This window comes from Sphaeramia orbicularis, chromosome 15 (assembly GCF_902148855.1).
Source record: "Sphaeramia orbicularis chromosome 15, fSphaOr1.1, whole genome shotgun sequence".
Taxonomy (NCBI): Eukaryota; Metazoa; Chordata; class Actinopteri; order Kurtiformes; family Apogonidae; genus Sphaeramia; species Sphaeramia orbicularis.
Window position 1 is genome coordinate 23,829,017 of NC_043971.1, and position 20,397 is coordinate 23,849,413.

Below are 20,397 nucleotides of genomic sequence, written 5' to 3' on the forward strand. Positions count from 1 at the left end.
CTATAGAAAACATAACAGAATAGCTATAACACTCGTAATTAGTAAATGTGGACCAATGTGGGTACGTGTGGGGGCTACTTTCCCCCTTTTGTTTTTTGTTTTTTTTTTTTCTTAGTTTTGGTTTTGTTTGTTGTTAGTTGGTTTTTGGAAACCAACTATACCTGTTCTGAGAGGATATGTACACTGAAAATGTGTCCTAATAAAAAGATGATTAAAAAATAATAATAATATGGAAGTCACTTTAACACATATATGTATGGAAGTAAAATGTACACTGAAACGGATTAGGACTGTATCTTTCCAAAACCGGTGAAAAGATCAGAGTTTGAAGGCACCTTTGTCAGCCGATCACCAGAGAGTGTTGAGCAAGGCACAGTCACATGTCTGCTGGTGGAGTCAGCTGACAGTGAGACACCATAAAGGCATCAAACAGGAGTCGGCTGCATTGCAGTGTTTACCAGTTCACCTACTTCATCCACCACCGGGAGACATACACACGGCCCCGAAACCAGCGGAGTCATGCTGCTTCTAACTCTGCTTTTCGTCTCGTCAGGTAATGACAAGCCACAGTTAACATCCTTTATACAAAGTCGTTGATACAGATTAAACAGGCGTCCCATTACAGAAAAGACTATTGTGTAACTACTCAAGTGCGTTTCGACATAAAAACGCGGAAGCAATTCATTTAGCTTTCACAAACGTCAACAAATCAATCAGTTTGATTCAACTGCGTTTACACACTTTTTCCAAATAAAAATTACTGTCTGGAACACTATATGCATTTGAGTGACATATCTGTTAGCGCTAAGACACAAAGAGAGTACTGACTTTGTTTCCTTTGATGAAAGACGTTATTAGTGACCGTTTGTGTTTGTTAGCTAACGACGCGGCTAATAGCTAGCTAATGCTAATGCTAACTTAAAACATTTCAGTCCTTGGCAAAACATTAGATTGGATATCTTCTTTAATAAAGACGTTATTTAACTGTTTTTGATATTTTAGACATCTTGAATCATTGCGTTGGGCAGAAATATAAGCTAGTTAGCCAGTCCTCCATGTTACATTGAGTTACTTATTGTTATGAGTTCAAACGGTCTGTTCTTTAACAGTCCGTGGGGCTAAAAACGGGGTCCTGTGCTTTCTTTACCTATGGTTTGGTTTCATGAGGAACTCTAAATCTGCTTCCTCATCCTTGAACTTTCATTTCATTTTTTCCCCCTATAGGAGTCATTTTTGCAGAGGCGTTTTGGTTTTTGTTCCTCTGCTCTTTTTGCTACTTTCTTTTCTTATCATGTATACTTTTACCACTGGTGGCCTAGTTATTTTCATATCTGCTCCCTGCGACAATACCAGGATATCTCTGTAAAAAACATTCCCTAGTTCCCTTTTCAGCTTGTAAAACCATTAACCGCATTTGGCCTCTGTGGGGTCATGAAATGAATGCCATTGCTTTACTCCGTATCAGAACAAAAGCTGTGATTTCTTGTAGCCTGCTGGGATTATTCTTTTCAACAAGTCATAACATTTTTTGTTGTGTATGTAATGCTTATCTTATGTCTTACACCAGGTTAAAAGTAAGTTTGTGTCAAGAACTTTGTGTACTTTTCACATTCCTCCATGTGCCCTTGTGGACACTTCAATAATGGTGCCAGACATATTGTATTTCTTTAGACTGATGCAGAACATCTGAGATGTTGACAAGTTTGATGTGATCACACTTGAAGTCTCATTTTGTGACTATAATATTTGTTTGTTTGTTTTTTTTTTTTGGGGGGGGGGTCACCAGAAAATGAGTTAAATATAGACGTGTGTCAGTCGTTTTTGCTGACTTCCTGTATGACCTGTTGCATTATTGTGAATGACTGCATAAAGCCAATAGAAACAGATGTTTTTTGGAACTGTACATGGCCTTGTTGGCTGTAAACAACATTGCATTTACAACATTGCTGGAGTCCTGTGTAGGGATATCCTATTTAGTTGGTACAGTCTTGTTGAGAACAGCTTGTTATTCTGTCTCACGGCTCATGTGACTGAGAGAGTGGGAGTGGCATGGAGCATACTGTAACCCCATTGGTATGAATATTGAACTGGAGCTACAGCACATCTGTATCTGGGTGAAAAATGTTTGTCAGAGTTCCATAATCTTATTTCTTGTTGAGGCTGTTATCTGCAAAACCACTCACTAAATGCTGACAACTCTTGCCCTCTGATAGATTCTTGTTGTACTAAGTGTGAACAATTTTTTCTTTTCTTTCCAAGTTACATTTTATTCCCTTTTTAAAGATATCAGTATATACAAATTGTAAGTATGTTGTTGTTTTTTTTCCAGACTTTTTTGAATATTAAGTTGCAAACAGAAATCATGTTGCAGTTAGGTGCTTTCCCACATCGCTATTTCCACTTGAATGAAAAGGAGGAACTGGTATGATTAGACAAATTATGCTGTTTCAACCACCTGCTCCCACTTCTCTAACTATTAATATTCAAAGAATTTATTTCCCCTTTGCTTGGTTTTGACATCTTTTCTAAAAGGTATTGACAGTCTAACATGCCTTCTACAGCTTTACTAAACATGATTTTTTTTCCCCCTCTTAAATGTAGTCACAAAAAGTTAGATTTACTCACTGTTCTCACAAGGTGACGTAGTTCAGGCTTTTTACTGGTCTCAGGATTTAATCAATTGCATTTAGATCCATTATGTGTTGATAATGGACATTGACCAAACTGACTTACAAATGACTTTATCTCACTGAAACAAACTCCAAAGTATGTTCCTTAGTTAAAGCAGACTGACCACTTCTATGAGTGACAGCTGTAGAAACAAACAGTTGTAGAAATTGGCCATGTTTTTGGTGAACCATGCTGTATTTTAGCACTATAGTGTCATATTTTTATACATGCTGTGTCAGACATTCAGAGGTGGTACATTTTTGTCATAATTGGAATACAGTGCTGCAGGTTTTCCATTGTCAAAATTAGATGGCAAGACTTAAATTACCCTTTTTGTCTTCTGCTCTGCATGAAGATGCTATTAAACAAGCCTGTTGGCATGTCATATTAAAGGTATATTCTTAACTTCCTCCTTATGCTTTAGAAAAAGTTAAGCTGCAGAAGTGCTCTCCTCACTACCACTGAAAGGCTGGTTGATCAGAAGTTGTGATAGATCCAGAAATTTACTTCCTCAATGGGTCTAATGAGCCTTACTAGAAAAACTGGTCTGATTAAAATATTTCTTGATCCATGCTCACGAGTAGTCAACAATCTAAGTTAGTTCTGAAGACGTCTGCCTTGTTTAGATTTTAAAAAACGGTGAACTCTAAGTGCTCTGAAGAAAGTTCCTGCATGTTGTTAAAGTATAACCTATTCAGGCATATGATTGATGTTTATGTCTTACCTGACCTATTTGTTCTTTGCAGCTGTTGCCACCCCTCTGCTTGGCACAGAGCAGTGTGCTCGTGGCCCCCCCTACTGGTGTCAGAATGTAAAGACAGCATCTCTGTGTGGAGCAGTGACTCACTGCCAGCAGAATGTATGGAACAAACCTCAGATGGTGAGATGGTATTTTTGTATTTCTACTTTGCCACCACATTTACGTTTTTAAAGTGTATATTATTGGCATTTACACACCTATGTCTGTTGTTTCAGAAAACGGTGCCATGTGATCTGTGTAAAGAGATCTTAATTGTGGTGGAACAAATTCTGAAGGACAATGCCACTGAGGTACAACGTAAACATCTTCTCTCCTTTTACTTTCAGAATAAGTTTATAGCTTTCCAAACAAATGACCCTAAGTACTCTTTGGAATTTGACTATTTTTTGTTTTGTTTTTGGTAACTGTAGTCTGAGGTTCTTGGATACCTGGAGAAAGCCTGCCAGCTCATCCCTGATAAAGGTTTGACTGCAGAGTGCAAAGAGATTGTAGATGACTACTACCCCATCCTTATGGGAATCATTACTGGGGAGCTGGTGAGTGTGTATGTCTGTCAGGATCAGGTTTAAAGTAAACATTCATTTAGAGTAAAGTTAGTCTTTGAATATTGCCACTGTAAGGTAAATGGGGAAAAAAAAGTGGACACAAGTTCGGACCTTTATTAATAAAGTTAGATGAAGCAGAACAATAAACTGACATATTAAGCTCCGACAAGCTTTGAAGTAAATCACCAATCTGCCTTTGCTGTGAAAGAGAAGGAAAACAAGTGGCTGTGCAAAGTGCATCTAGCTGAATAAGGGCTATTGATGGGGAAGTGAGTCCATGTCTAAATGAGAACAGAGCAGTCATTGTGTAATAAACCCTGTGACTAGAGGCATTTGGGGTTGTTTTCTAGTTCAGATCCTGTCACCTGCTGAAGTGACAGATTTTACAGATCATGCAAATAAATCTGCTTTGTCTAAATGTTGTGTTGAAGTTAAATAGTTATTTGACTGCCCCCCTCTTCTTATTTAAAGTATTATGTAATGAGCAGTGAAATCCTCAGCACTCTGAAAACAATCTACATGTATACTGGATTATAGGATTACCTTTGTCTTCTTGTTATGTAAATGTACTTGCAGCTAACATGTATTTAAGGCCTTTTGGGGTAAATAAATCAGCTCCCAGGTGGGACCAAATTATTGAAATAACTGATTGTATGTTTCAGGAGGATCCCTCTGTGGTCTGTGGAGCCATGGGACTGTGCAGCTCTGAGCAAGCAGCCCTGGCTCAGATTCAGGATCGGGAGCAGCTCCTGTCCAATGAAATCCCAAAGGTTGATCTTGCCCAGCCAATGGCCCCCTTCATCCTTAATGTCCCCCAGCTCCTCTATCCTCAGGAGAGCCCCAAGAAGGAGGAGCCCAAACAGGAGACCCCAAAGCAGGTGAACTGCAACCATATACACTACAGTGTGGTCCCTGCTGAATGTTGTAATTTATGTATGTTGTCTAAAATTGGATCTTTTGTTGCCTTTAGGAAAATGATCTTGTGTGTGACGACTGCATCAAGTTCCTGACTGATGCTCAGAAAGAGGCCAGAGAAAATAGCTCATACATCAACACTTTGATTCAGAATATTGAGAACCAATGTGACCAGTTGGGACCAGGCATTGCTGACATGGTGAGAGTCCCACACAAATTATGTAGTAACCACATTTCTCAAATATGTTTTTTTTTTTTTTTTTTTTTTTTTTTTTACACATAGACTGGATATTTGGCTTGATATTGATTGTAGTTTTCGTCATTGCAGTGTAAGCAGTATGTCAGCCAGTATGGCCTTTTGGTCTTCCAGCAGCTCATGTCCATGGTGAGTCTTCTCATACTTTTTGTGTGGCTTCGGAAATGTCCAGAAAAACCATCGTTTGTGTATGGAAGCCACGTCATAATATGAATGGCCTTTATTATCTAATACTCAGTGGGCTTATTACTCTGCCAGTAAAACTAATTATAATGTATGTGTTGTGGTGACGCTAAGCTCATATTCAGCCGTGCAGCACCAACTGGCCTGCTGACGTCAAGTTATTCTCATCTTAAAATCGCTCACTTTATTTTTTTTTTCCATTTCTGGTGTCTTTTTTGCTTGTTCCTCCTTTACTTTTCTCCACTCCATTCATGTTGTCCTGCTCTGTTTTCTTCTGCCCTGGGTTTTATGTGCTGCTCCCAGGAAGAGGTAGGTCTCTCTTTGTTCGGCCTGTAGCCTCTTAACCCTTAGTTCTTGCTTCCTGTTCTGTCCACTCCCAGAGCTACTCAACTCACTGTAAATACTAGGGTTGCAGCAGTACACCATGGTACAAAAATTGATCATGCCATGTATTTTGGCTTATCTAAGGTATTGCAAAGAAAACCAGCAGGACAATCCTACCTGTTTCCGTGCTTCTAACTAAGTTCAGTTGATTTATGTTTAAAGAGGAATTGCTTTTTAACACATTTTCCCATCTAACATTTTTTGTTCAAATGGGAGATGTATAGGTTTCTTATTTCACTTCCTAAATGGAATTTCTTTCACTCCTTTTTTAAGAATCAGTTGGTTGGTTTCAGTTAAACCAAAAAAACCCCTTTTTGTTTTGATTCCTTTGTGGATCGTTGCAATGAACAATGGTGAAATACAGTGAAAATCTGACTTAATGTTATATATAGAGATGATTATCATCACTCCAATCTACTGTTGCAGCCCTAGTAGATAAGCATGTAAATGATCTAATCCCAGCAAGGTTCCTGTACTTAACCCGAACACTGTTTTGGTTCTTTTTCACTTGAATAACTGTTGATGCACTACAGCAAAAGGGCTCAGATTTCACTATTGTTTACACTCACGCATTGCTTGGATCTTGTGATGTGACTTCATCAGCACAATGAGTCACATAGTTACACTTAAGTTAATGAAAGTAGCTATCACCATTTAAAAAAATGCTTTTGTAAATGGCTGTTTTGGTTGTTTTTTTAACGCTGTGGTTAATGATGTGCAATGTTTCAGAGTTGGAGCTGCAGATGTTATGATTGTGTGTTAATGTAAGCTAGACTTTAACATAGAAATGGCTGCACTATGCATGGGTGATAATGCTGTGGAGTGGTACACAGCTCAGACTCTCAGTTGTTGCTAACAGCATGCAGTGTTGCAGGTATTGGCAACTTTGGCTGTGTGTGTGTTTTGGTGTGAACTTGGTGTCTTTCTCTTTACTCAGCAACCCAAGGATATCTGTATCCGTTCTGGCTTCTGTGCTGCTATGAAGAAGTCCATGCCCATGCTGAATCTGCAGGCTGCTAAGACTGTACCTGCAGCTAAGATGGTACCTGCTGCCAAGGTGGTACCTGCTGCCAGGCTTTTCCCTGCCACAAAGATCGAGGATACACCTGCCAAGTCTGCAAAGGTAAACCTGATCATAAATCTAATTGCGAAATGTATTATATTTAAGGTTCACTGTGGAAGATGTAGTGAATACTCCCATCTCCCCTCATCCTCCCCTGTAGTAGAGGAAAAAAAATGCAAATGGCGCTTGTTGGAGCCAGTGTCTGGTTTGCTCACTCCAACTTTGTGATTAGAGACTATAACCTCCACTCAAACACCATAGGTGATTGGGCAAAGAAAGAGAAAAAATTCTGCTCTGAGCCACTGTGATAACATTGTAGACTCAGTGGAGGGGCCCCTCTCCCTTTGTAGATAAAACAGCTGATTATATATGCAACCCCTCAATTTTCAGGTGACTAAACCTCAAGAAAAATGCAATTATAATATGTATTATATTCCATTTCTGCAGTTGGATCCACTTAAATCTTAATATGCTGAATTTTTTTAGAAGATACTGTATTAATGAAGTATTTTACATATGTGGACATAAGACTTTGTGTCTGTGTTTCAGCCTATGGTGCGTGCACGTGACTCCCCAACATGCACCATCTGTCAGTATGTGATGAAACAGCTGGAGGATATGTTGGAGGATCACACAACAGAGGTGAGTTCTGTTGTGGTTGGTTTTTTTGGGGTTTTTTTTTTTTTTTTGGATTAGATGTATCTAAATTTGGCGGAAAAAAGGCAGACAAAGCTGTTGCTGAAATGCTATGTAAGGGGGTAATTTGACTCTCCTCTGACTCACCCATGTCCTGTCTCAGGAGGAGGTGATCCATGCTGTGGAGAAGGTGTGCACTTATCTGCCCCAGAGTATGAGCGACGAGTGCAAGGACCTCATTGAGACTTATGGTCAGGCAATCATCGAGCTGCTTGTGCAACAGGCTGATCCTAAGACTGTCTGCACTGTTTTGGCACTCTGCAACGAACGCAGCCGCATGTATGTTGGTAAGTCTGCATTCTTCACAGCTCTCCGAGTGAAAAATTTCCCTTAAATGAACACAGGAGATATTATAGTCATCATGTGCAAAACATTCAACATATGAGCAACATCATTACAGAAGAAATGGGAGGCTTGTTGGAATTTTTTTCCCCCCAAAGTAAGTTTACCCCAGATTTAAAAAAAAAAAAACAAACAAACAAAAAAAATCTTAAAATTATGAACTAGCTTGAAGTATACGGAACTTTATCATTGCACAGGGACAAAATGGAATCCAATCTGAAGTGCAAATGGTAAAAAAAAAAAGTTCCAAAGTATTGTTAATAATGGAAAAAGTGAGCACTACTATATTTAAAAAGGTGCTATAGATGTATGCAAATGTAATTAGATTTATGCAAGGGCATGCAAAGGCTGCAGGAGGTGTATATTGCACATCTGTACCTGTTTTGTTATTGTGGTGGAGTTTAGTATTTGGACAACACTGATTTGTTTTCCAATGCTGCGTAGCTGCACTAGACCAGACTCGTTTCAAGGCTGGTGGTTACTGTGAGGTGTGCAAGGCCGCCGTCAGATACATCGATGGCATTCTGGAGCAGAACGCCACTGAGGCAGACATTGAGGAGGCTGTGAGGAAAGTCTGCAGCTTCCTGCCAGACTCATATCGATCTGAGGTGAGTTATCTTCCTGCGACTGTCTTGCATTCTGCTGATTTGACACATATGTATCTGACTGGTTCGTTTTAACTTGTGTGTCTACAGTGTGACAGCCTCGTGGAACAGTATGAGCCAGTGCTTGTCCAGCTACTGCTCCAGATGCTGGACCCAGACTTTGTGTGCATGGTAAATAAGAGATTACTAAATTAGAATATCTTTTACATTTGTTGTTTTCAGGAAACATTACTTTACCCAGCACTTTATCACAATACTCATTTATGGCTAAAATATGAAAAGGTGATATCAGGCTCTGAATGACAGTCTTCTGTGTGTATGTAACAGAAAGTAGGAGCATGTCCTGAAGCTGTGAAGAAGCTGCTGGGAACAGAGCAGTGCAGCTGGGGTCCTGCATTCTGGTGCAAGAACATGGAGACAGCAACTCTGTGCAATGTGAGTCCTAATGTTACAAATACAATGAACACTGATTACACACATTTTTCATCAATTCTTCATTTGATTTTTGATAGACGGCTTTACAAATGCATAAGTCATTTTACTGAAATCTCTATTTTGAGGTGTTAGTTTTTTGGTTTTTTTTAATTAATTTTTTTTTTTAGTTATGGCGGAACCCTTGTTTTTACTGCTGCTAAAAAAATGTAGAATGTATGATGTGAAATATGACTTACAAAACATCATCTATTCAAGGTCCCATACTGCACAAAGCAATTTGAACCCATCAACATTTAGGTAAAACGGGGAAAAAAAGCCCATTATACCTGCAATTAAATTTTGTTTGTTTGTCTTGCATTGGATATTTTATTGTATTCCTTTTTTTTTTTTTTTTTACAAAATCCATTTATTCACTTGTAGTTTCAGTTTTTGATAACTATTAAACACCTAACCCATACACTAGGTATCTGTTATAGACGTATTGAACTGTAGAAATCAATGGTGCACAACAGATATGTCCTCTTTAGTACACTGCCTTATGACCCGTTATCCTCTTAGGTCTACAGATTTTGTTTTCAGGTTTATTTACACCTGACTAATCATTTGTTTCTCTCTTTCAGGCTGTGTCTCACTGCAAACGTCATGTGTGGGTATAGATGACGAGATCAGCACCAACTGACCTGTAGGGAACTGAAAGATAAATTACTGTAGTGCTGCTTCCCACTTTTAATTTTATTTGTCTTGTTTTCTCATAGACTTAAATGACTGCAATTCATGTTTAAATTAACTTTATTTTGAATGACGTCATGGTGGAAAGGGACTGGACATTAGTTTTTTGGGGTGGGTGGGGTAGGGGAGCAGTGAATTGCGCCTGTTGATGCTTCACTTTGGGCAGAGGATACAAAATTCCACTGTGGTTTTTCAGATTTGCATCATTTGAGTTGACTTTCCAATATTGCTCGCTTGATCTGACGTGTATGAGTGTGCGGGAATGCAGATTTCAGTTTCATATGTATACTATTAACAGACCACCAGATGTTACTGTTGTGATATGTTCCCAGACCCCCACCCCACCTGTATGAGAAACCCTCTCTGTGGTGAAACTGACACACAGAACTACTCAGTGTTTCGAATGATTGGCATTACATTTGGAAGTATGCCTGATGCTTAAATTGATATTTTGTAGACGGAAAATGTTTTCTTGTGTTCTTGTTTTTTAAGGCGCTGATGTAAAGGTAGTAAGATGACCTCATCTGTCATTGTTTGCACTCTTCCAACTGTTTGTAAATCAGTCTTTCTAACATGTGGAAAGCATCTTTAACTCAGTTGTCAACCTTTTACCTGAAGCCAACTGTCAGTTGTAAATTTTTAACAATTAAAGTGATCCAAATGTACTGTTTTCTGTTCATTTGCTGCAAAATGAGTGCAATTCTGTTTACAGTGTGTCAGATTCTCTTAGTGTACCAATATACTTGTGCAGCTTCAGCAGTTAGTGATGTCTTAAGTCATTACACATTTTAAACATTGAGAGATATTTATCCACCCTACAGACATGATGGTCTAGGGTTGGTCTCCATTTTTGTTTCGTGAAGTGCAGTGCCTGATTTAAAACGTTCTAGATTTTCTCTAGTTATAGGAGGTGGCACAGATTTACAGCCATCAATTGCAGTACTAGAAAAATCAGTATCCCTAAGATGTGATTATTACACAATTAAGACGACAGAAGTCTAAGCTGATAACTGTTAATGTCTGTGTTACACTAAAACTGATTAACAAATGAAAAGTTGGTCCTTTTTCTTGCTGTACTCAGTATGTTTACTTCTTACATCCAGTCAAAGTATTATTTATCTGGTACCAGTACCATCTTTCACATGTTAAATGAAACGGGTAAATTCTGATAGTTGTTCAGTGAAGTATCCATAACAGACTGAACTAATTTGGCACAAAGGTCCACTTTATTCCAAACAAGTATCAAAAAAAGAATGTATCCGGAAGCTAAACACCCAGCCACAGTAGTCACAACTCTTGGCTCTCGTCATGAGCCACATTAGTGTAAACATGATGCACATGAATAAGAGGTAAGACAGAACAGAGGAGTTAAGGCGTCTTTATCAAATGTACTAGTGTGAAGTTTATGTGCACCTCCCCCCTGAGACAGACACATGATTTGACCAGTACATGTTAACATACAGTGTTTTAAAGTCCTGGTATTCATCTGCTGGATGTGTACCTACAATCTTTCAGTTACAGCCCACTGTATAGCTCAACTATACCACTGTATGATTGAGTTATTGCACAGCATGTTTAGATGCAGTGCACAATAAGCACAGAGAAAGCAGATCCAACAGCCAGTCCCAGCGTGAGGAAGAAGGACATGACCACTCCTGTAGCCTCTGCCAGCTCTCTTGGTACCACCTTTGGGCCATAAATCATCGGCAGAGTGCCAAGGTAGCCATTAGAGAGGCCGAGCAGGCAGTTAAACACAATGGGATACACATCATGTGTGAACAACACAGTGTGGAGGTGGTCCCTTGGCTGGTAGTTGCAGAACATTAGTAGCGGAACGATGGCAGAGCGACACAGCACCAGTGCTGGCAGAACTCGGCTGGTGGGTCCAGGGACCTGCAGCCAGGCTGTGGCCTGTCTGCCACAGAAGTCTGCAACATTGTACAGAAGGAAACTGGTGAGGGGCACAAAGTATGTGGTAGTCCATGGGCTGCCACTGTCCTTACTGACAGATTGGATCCCCGAGGATACAGCAGGGAACACCATAATAGAGATGCAGAAGACATAGAAGACGCTTAGGCCCAGGACCCATGTTTTCCTGAGAATAGGCTGCAGGGGCGGGACAGACACTTTGCTTCTTGCGCCTGAAGCTGCTTCCCCTTCACTTATCATTCCTGGACTGGTGCATGTGGCAGCCAGCATGTAATGTCTAAAGAGGAGACAAAAGGAACACAATAGACATTAGAACGAGTACCTCAATATTATAGAATGTTGGTAAGCATAAATGGCTTTTGGGGTTGAGACATCCAATAGTGAGACACTAGATTAATGTATTTTTACATTCACCAAGAGATTATGTTTTTACAAGTGTTTGTCTGTTAGTCATCCTGATTTTGTGTGTGTGTGTGTGTGTGTGTGTGTGTGTGTGTGTGTGTGTGTGTGTGTGTGTGTGTGTGTGTGTGTGTGTGTGTGTGTGTGTGACTTCTGATGATAGTGACAGCAGATAATGGGCTCTATGCACAGCCCCACTATTTCCTGAACTTCAGGTAGCTCCTTTATTTCCTGTCTTTCATTACTGGGCACACTGATTAATCCAGGTGTGTCTGACCACAGTAGTCACAACAAGAAGTAGCAGACATACCTGGATTAATCAGTGTGCCCAATAATGAAAGACAGGAAATAAAGGAGCTGCCTTAAGTTCAGGAAGTAGTGGGGCTGTGCATAGAGCCCATTAAGTTTGGGACATTCTGCGTCAAAGATCAAAGCCAGGATAAATTCCCAAAATTCCAAAAATATGTTTCCCCCAAAAAATCTTTTGTCAGGGGTTACATTTCAAGGAAATCACATCTCATTTGATCAAGCTGTAATTCACCAAATACATGTCAGGATGTAGAGTCACAAAAAGTTTGACCTTGATTTTATAAAACATATAATACATATATGGATAGGAGTTATTTCTGTCACACTTTAGACAGTTGTCTTCCAGAATGCAAAATAAAATCTTAGCAAAAGTTTGGTTAAATTTGTATAATCAGGATGAGGGATGGTATACTGTATATTGTTTTAAGGAAATTTAACTGCCTTGGCAGAGGTCTGCCTTCTCTGAGTGCTTTGTACTTTTTAGCACAAGGCTCCATCCTGACCTGGATCTAATCCTGCCATTTTATTGCAGCTGTTTCAGTCTGTACCCAGGTCTTCTTTTCCTTTTTGCTGTTTGTCTGTAATAATGCTTTCTTCATTCAAACCTACTTTACTGCTTTTGCATTAGTTACAATGTGATGAATGCATTAGATAAACAGAAGAAAACAGGAGTATTTTTACATGCTGATCTGTCTAAAACTAATTCTGACATCAGCTGAAAAGTCACATGTGTAATTTAAGAAGTGCAGACAGGTTTAAAGCTCATCTATTCTCACTTTACGTACATAAATAGGTATGTCCGTTTCTAACATCATGTGTCACTGCCATCATTCTTCTGTGTGTCCAGTGCATTGGAATGAGCGTTTCTCAATCAATCCACCAGAGAGCACTGCTCTTAATAACATACTGGCCAAATACCACGAAGAGTTTTTGGGAAGAAGAAAGTCAGTCATAACAAACATGGCGATGACAGAGGAAGTTTTACTAATGTGGACACTAATGTTGATAATCAGAAGGGTAGTCGTCATAAATATGTTGGTAGTTTTTCACTAACCCACACAGTCACTCTTTGAAATGTTCCACTATTTATGGAAAGTATTATCTTCAAATCTCAGCACTGCCTCCATGGTTCCTGGTGGTACTGCTCCGTGTTCTCCATCTAGGTTCGCATCTACATGCTCCCGAAAAACGGACAGAATTATGTACAGGAATGTACGGAGACTACGGACAGAATGCTCTGCCCATATTTGTCTGTCTTTAACGTAGAGCATAAATGAGCCTTTAAAACATTTGTAGTGATTCTTCCATTAAAAGGACTGCATTGTTCAAGGGGTCCAAAAACTTCTTCTACTCTACCTGGAACCCAGTAATGTCCTTTATCAACCACTAAAAACCCTCCTTGACAACTCGTGAACTAGAGTATTAAGCTAGATCATGAGGAACAACACGTGTCATTATGAAGCCCAACACAACCTATGCATATCTGTAATTGGAGTTAATTTATGGAATAACTTTGATAAAAAATGAAAAACATGGACATTAGCCACTACATTTAAAAGGATGTTTAAAACTAAGGTATTCAAGTAATATAAAATATTAGGAAAAAGTAAGCCAATTATCAGTATAACTCTAAGGTTTTGCTTAGATTATTTGTTTTAGTTAAATTATTGTTTAAAACTGTGCCATCTTGTTATTTTGTTTCTGTAAATTTCCTTCTTGTAAATAGGGGAGGCATAAATAAGATGTTGCTTTAGCCTATGCCTTTCGCTCATGTTTAATATAAAAATCCAAACTGTATGTATGTATATATTATGTTCTGTCAAATGGACAAATAAATTACTAACTACTAACTATCCTCATTTGTAGTCAAATCTGGCTTGTTGACCAACTCCACTCTCATTTTCTTTTTGTTTAATTATTTGTATCTGATGAGTGTCATACCTACTAATATTATTGCTTTTATTTGTCTATTTATTTAATCTCAGATCGGGATGTATTACCCGGGACGTTGTAGGGTGAGGGGGTGGGGTGGGAATTGTATATACGCTATGTGGAAAATCCACAAGTATTGTTTTTTCTTGTATGATTGTCATTTTTTTAATTTTTATTTTTTTAACCTGGATTCCAATAAAAAGAATGTTGAGAAAAAAAAAAAAGCACTGCATTGATGCCATCTTGTGGTAGCATTAAGAATGACACTGTGGGAGAACTGAAATGTTCGCAATGTGCAGATTGTGCCAGTTACATATTATGTAATAAGCCAAACAAACAAAAAATAATTACTAACCGTGAATATTCCAGTTTGGGTAACAGTAGATAAGCGATGATGCAGAGCAGGATGAAGATGTCTGCAGTCAGGAAATAGGCCAAAGCACTGTCTGTAACATCTTTAGCTGCTGCCAAATCTACTATTGATGCCACTGCACTCAGCGTGCCTCCCATGGCCTGACCTGAGACAGAAAACAATATTAGCTTTTGCACACACATTTACACTTCTCACATCCACCTGTAGCACCGTCACTGTGCAACATACTGAATATAAATGAGTAAATGCTAAAAAGTGTTCCTTGTTGTAAATCGACATTTCTGAGATGAATGAGGAAAGTACCAGATATAAGGGCCTGAGAGATCCTCATGGGAAAATGTCCGCTGATTCCAAACACGCTGCCGGAGAACAGGTTGGAGGCACCGCTGACGACAGCTACACTGACCAGCGTACTGATAAAGAACCCCAGCCTACAGTCTGACATGTCCACTTTGACCAGCACCGTGGTCACTACAAACACCAGGAGGATCACGGTGAGAGACGACAGGATCCTCACATTAGAGGACAACCTGGGGACACACAGCATCGAGTGTGAGATTAAAAAGAAGTTCATTAAAGATTCAATAGAAGCATGCAATTGAAACAGATATAATGTGTAATACCCTTTTGAGACCAAGGAAAGTAAAAGATTTGGCTTTTATACATTTGATGAATTGTCTTAATTGGAAACAGCATAATGTAAGTTTTTTAAGACACATTTTTTATGACATGTCCTTTGCACTGGACAGCATTTTATTATTATTATTCTTTTTTTTTTTTTTTTTTTTTTTTTTAAGAAAGCTGTGAAGCACTTGTCCCCTTCAGATGACAAACATACATTGCTGGATGTCAAGATGAAATGAAGAAAATTTGCACTGTCCCTGTAAAACGACAAGACTATTCCTACTTAATAAATTAAATAAAGACTTTCAGAGTGTAAATGTACACAAATGAAAAGATTTTTCTTATTCATTATATTTTACGCAGGCTCTAGTGTGTTTATTGTTTATTTATTGGGCAGCTGTGGCTCAGTTGGTAGAGTGCGTTGTCCAATAACTGAAGGGTTGGCGGTTTGAATCCTGGTTCCAACTGTCCACATGTCGAAGTGTCTTTGGGCAAGACACTGAACCCTAAATTGCTCCCAGTAGGGCATGGCAGCAGCCGCCCACTGGTATATGAGTGTGTGCATGAATGGGTGAATGTGAGGCCATGAAGGTGTAGAAAATCTGCTATATAATGATGATATGATAATGATTAGCACAATTATAAGCTATTTAAAAATCTGCTCTTGATTAACAGAAAACACCTGTGTTTATGGTTGACAGGGTTAGTGCCCTGTTTTCTCTGACCAATACAGACTGATCAAAGTCCAGATGGAACGGAAACAGGCCAACAGCACTTAAGGTCACATAGAAAATCATATTACTTTAACTTATAAGGCGCTAGATAGAACAAATGTCACATTCAGAGTAAGACATTTCATTAAAAACATCATGGCAGCCACAGTGAGGGATTCACCAACAAAAGAGGCTGTGTTTGTAAGAGGAGCTAACCTGTTGACAAGGACATAGTTGAGAATCAGACAGAGAACAGATGGCACAGTGGAAGCAATAGCCAGATAACTCTCAAAGTAGTCCTGAAAAGACAGAAAAAACAAAACACTACTGTTCAAGGTTTCACTGGAATGTAAGGTACACATTTATGCATTCATGCTGTGACTCATGTGCCATACAGTCACATAAAAAGGAAGTGAAAGGAGGAGGGGAAAAATAAAAACTGTTCTTTCCACGTTTATTTTCATAAAATTACACAGGTCTTTCATTGCAACAAGGAATGCACTAGTGGTTCATTTTATTTCAACAACTGGACACTGGTTAACCTTTTATGATAAATCAAGCCTTATCTGGGTTAAATACTAACTGGTGAGTTAGATTTAAAGTAAACTAAACTGCAAAGATTAAGTCTGACATTTGTGTACATTTTAATTATACATGAATCTCTATATTTAGCAGATCTGCTTTGAAACTATGCACTGACTGTCTTATTGCTCCATCTTTCTTGTCCTTTCTCTTCCTTTAAGTGTAATGAGCAATACTGACCAACCTTTTTAATGGCTTGATATGATTGTGGATTGTTGGAGTAAATTACTGTGATATGTACAGGACATTCAGTCCTCACATCTGTCACAGGATTGGTAAAGTTTCTTAAGATGCATGCACAATTGCACTAATGCTCTGTTCCTTCCTGTGTACACACTCACGCACCACACAAAGGGCAGTTCTATAGTACCCCCCCCCCCCACTCACACTGAGGTCTGAACGTTCCTCTTCATGTCCACTGTGATGTGTGTTGTTACTCAGTTTGTACAGCCAGTAGTGTTTGGCTGTTATAAAGAAATTCCAGGGCAACAAAGAGCCAATTCCCATCAAAAAGAAGATCATATACACCAAACAATAATTGTCTTCTGGGCTGTAGCGCACAGCCAGAGGTACTGATGAATGCTTTGGCAGGAGGGATGCAGAGGGACTCTGGTCATCGCTAGCCTCATCCTCAGAAATGTCATGGTTGCCAAGAGCAGTTGGAAGATAGGAGGAGTTTAGACTTGGCTGCACTGGCTCTGTGTTGTCCATTTTCATGGTCAGAATAAAGGATAGTCACAAAGAGATGCGGGGATAATAGGAAATGCAAGGGGAAGAAGAAGTTGAGGGAATATATTGTTTTACAGAAAGCTGTGAAAAAGAAGAAGAAAACAGATGGTTACAAAAAAAAGGTCATAATATGAAAACATTAGGCTACAAAATGAGGGAACTTAACTAAGACTTACTTTTACTGGTGGTTGTTATGGGTGGAAAGCAGGTTGTGTTTGTATTAAAGCCATAGTCTAGAGATAATTCTGTGGAGACATGAAAATTAAAGTCTTTGATGCTGCAGTGAAACGAGGTTTAATTGTTTTGTTATCTTTTCCTTATTTGGCAGTAGAATGTTTTATTGTTTAAATAAATGTGCAAGATGGTTTAAGAGAAAAGGAGAACAAATTGCACTCATTGTTCTCATGTTTACAACATTCACCATGACAAATGAAACATAGTCCTTATTCTTTATATAATTACAACACTGAATAAAATTGATTCTTGGCTTAAAGATGTAAAAGACTGGCGTCACAGCTCCGCAATTTACACTGTCAGTGGAATTCTTCTGGCTCATCAATTAGAGCATATCAGCATTTTCACACAGAATGTGTGTTCCGCTATCACACTGACACTAAGCAATCTCTGCAGTTTCAATATTGTCAGCAACAATTTCACATGTTGAAAATACACGTTTGATAATAGTCATGTGGCTGGTGTCTGGATGTTTCTGACCAAAATAGATATGGATGCCACTAGTACCACTTCCTTCCACAATATGAGGTTATTACTTTAACTATTTAAGGAGGCTAAAGGAAGATTGGCATAGCAGTACTAAGCTGACATTGCATCCTAAAGCATCGTGTGTTACTAATGAGGAACCGTGGTTCACATGATGCTTAACCAGGACAAAGCAATTACACGGACTCGGACTACGAACTTCTCTGACAGACTTCCACTCAAGGAGTTATGCCTCTTGTGTCCGCTATGTTGTTTTTGCGTAACTGAAAGCAAAATGGCTCAGCTTTTCACTGTTGTAGTTAGTCTTCAGGCAAACACAGGCACAACACATATATTTGTTGTGTTTGTTAAAACAAATTAGCAAAAGAGGCTAGCTACAATGTTATATTAGCCGGCTAAGTTATTTATTTCGCTTATTTACTTAACATGATTACAAGTATGCAAAGTATAACATACCTCAGTGCTGTAGACTCACTCGCTGCTGCCTCTGTCCACTGGTGAAGCACAACACCGCCAATAAAATTCATTTCACAGCAGACTTGTTTTCTGGTCAGCTGTTCAACGTTAAAACTCCACCACCGGCGTCAACACAGGGACTTCCGGCGTGACCCTTCAAAATAAAAGCCACACGTTTACGTACGCAATAGTCACATACCGTTGTTCTATGTAATTGTACTGTAGTCTCCTCAAACACAGCAGTGCATTTTTGTCCTCTGCAGTGGACAAGAGTTTCACAGCTTTACTAAAAAAGAACCATAAAAAATAAATTCCATAAAAAACAAAAATGTATCTGTTGCATTATGCATGTTTCCAATCAAGGCAATTGTTTAATGATTTAATGGAAAAAAAGTCATTTCCATAATAATACCTCTTTTAATCGAACAAGTTTAATATTAACACAAAACCAATCAAAATTTACTTTTTTTTTTTGTTTAAATTTGTTTTATGTGTCATCCTCCTGTTGTTTGTTATTTTGTGTTCACTCATTACATAAAAAGTCAATGTTACTGCATTTCATCTCAATTTTTAAAAAATAAAAATAATACTAATTCAGTGAATTAGAAAAAAAAAAAAAAATTCACATCATAGTTTTCCATTATGATGTATGTTTCAGCTGCTCATGCCACAGTTGTGGCCTTTGCCACAGTACTCGCACAGAGGTTTATTCTGCTGAAGTGGAAAAACACACTTCCTCCTTCTCCCAGACGTTGGCTGATCGATTCACTAGCGCATCTAAAGGTGGAACAACTTAGGTACAGTCCTCCTGGGATGTGAATAAATGTAAATGACTCTTTACTTAACTAAAAAAAAAAAAAAATTATATATATATAATCTTTATTTTTCAGAAAATGACTTTGCACCATTAAGTTCCCATTTTAAAATACTGACTAGTTTATTTTCTATTGCCTGTGGTGGGTGTGCAAGGGGTGGGTATGTACTTCGGTGTGTTTTTTGTAAATGTTGAAAAATTCAATAAAAACAATTTTATGTATAGTTTTGCATCATGATGGATAAAAATGAATAATTACTTGCATGTAACAACAAAGAATGTTCACTGACCAGTCCAAAAATAATAAAATCAAATCAAAGACATAAATATTTGGTTGGATCCCCTTCAGCTTTGGTTACAGTACACATTCACAGTTGTTAATTCTGTGCAAAGCTCATGCAATGTCACAGCATTTCTGTCCACCCACAGTTGCATTAATTTTTCTCCAAGCTCTTGTATTGATCATGAGACAATCAGACCACTGCATGAAGTCTTCTCCAAAACATCCAAAAGATTCTCAGTGGGCCTCAGGTCTGGACTCTGTGGTGTTACCAGCCATGTGTGAAAATGGTGCCATGCTGCTGAACCACTGTTTCACAGTTTTAGCGTAATGAACCTGGCATTGTCGTCATGGAATATGCCACTGTCATTGGCAAAGAAAAAAAATCCATTAATTTGGTCATTCAGTATGAGGTTGTCAGTTGACTTCACATAATGCTGTTGAACCTAGACATGACCAACTGAAACAACCCCAGATCATCAAACTGCCCCCATAGCCTTGTACTGTAGACACTTGTCATGATGGGTAATCCACCTCTTTTCTCACACTGATGCATCTGTCTCTCTAAAACAGGGTCAAGATGGACTCATCAGACCACATGACCTTTTTCCACTGAAACCCAGTCCAGTATTTATGATCTCTAACAAACTGATGGTTGGTACGTATTAACATATTTCTTTTACAAAAAGAGTCGACATGTTCATGTTACACTATTTTGTCAGAAATGCATGTTGTCCATTATACTCACCAGCAGAGGACACCATAGGACAGTCATCTACATGTAGCACTCATTTACTGAAACTCAGGAATATTAAGGCCAGTTACAGTAGAAGTAGCAGGTCTTCTTTCAGTATGCAGATCTTCTTTGGGGTCAAACATCCTCTTATTATTCTCTTTTACTGCAATTAACACGCTGCAGGAGTTCTTCATGACGTGACTGGGTAAAGCCTCTCC

General features: G+C 38.7%; 2 protein-coding genes across 3 annotated transcripts; one reads left to right on the plus strand and one right to left on the minus strand.

The window, feature by feature from the left end:
• The first annotated feature begins 399 nt into the window (after positions 1–399).
• On the plus strand, positions 400–10,248 carry psap (prosaposin). 2 transcript variants are annotated; one of them, XM_030156857.1, is made up of 15 exons: positions 400–553; positions 3,417–3,550; positions 3,646–3,720; positions 3,841–3,966; positions 4,638–4,853; positions 4,946–5,089; positions 5,219–5,275; positions 5,633–5,638; positions 6,651–6,836; positions 7,326–7,418; positions 7,576–7,759; positions 8,259–8,422; positions 8,510–8,590; positions 8,747–8,854; positions 9,475–10,248. In XM_030156857.1, the coding sequence occupies exons 1-15, from the start codon at positions 520–522 to the stop codon at positions 9,508–9,510; spliced, it is 1,644 nt and encodes a 547-aa protein (XP_030012717.1). In that variant the 5' UTR covers positions 400–519; the 3' UTR covers positions 9,511–10,248. The 2 variants fall into 2 exon arrangements, with proteins under 2 accessions (XP_030012717.1, XP_030012718.1); XM_030156858.1 differs by lacking the exon at positions 5,633–5,638.
• Positions 10,249–10,782: 534 nt separating this feature from the next.
• Positions 10,783–18,487, minus strand: slc29a3 (solute carrier family 29 member 3). Its single transcript, XM_030156866.1, has 7 exons — positions 18,350–18,487; positions 17,350–17,418; positions 16,832–17,254; positions 16,079–16,161; positions 14,829–15,055; positions 14,508–14,670; positions 10,783–11,789 (listed from the first exon to the last, which is right to left on the minus strand). Exons 3-7 carry the CDS (start codon positions 17,159–17,161, stop codon positions 11,159–11,161), a joined length of 1,434 nt encoding a protein of 477 aa, XP_030012726.1. The 5' UTR covers positions 17,162–17,254; positions 17,350–17,418; positions 18,350–18,487; the 3' UTR covers positions 10,783–11,158.
• Positions 18,488–20,397: the final 1,910 nt, after the last annotated feature.

Coding starts and splice junctions, on each gene's coding strand:
- psap (XM_030156857.1), top strand. CDS start 520: ATGCTGCTTCTAACTCTGCTTTTCGTCTCGTCAG. Junction 4,854..4,945: donor AACAGGAGACCCCAAAGCAG/GTGAACTGCAAC, acceptor TGTTGCCTTTAG/GAAAATGATCTTGTGTGTGA. Junction 7,760..8,258: donor ACGCAGCCGCATGTATGTTG/GTAAGTCTGCAT, acceptor AATGCTGCGTAG/CTGCACTAGACCAGACTCGT.
- slc29a3 (XM_030156866.1), bottom strand. CDS start 17,161: ATGAAAATGGACAACACAGAGCCAGTGCAGCCAAGTCTAAACTCCTCC. Junction 15,056..16,078: donor AACTATGTCCTTGTCAACAG/GTTAGCTCCTCT, acceptor GTGTGTCCCCAG/GTTGTCCTCTAATGTGAGGA. Junction 11,790..14,507: donor CCCAAACTGGAATATTCACG/GTTAGTAATTAT, acceptor TCTCCTCTTTAG/ACATTACATGCTGGCTGCCA.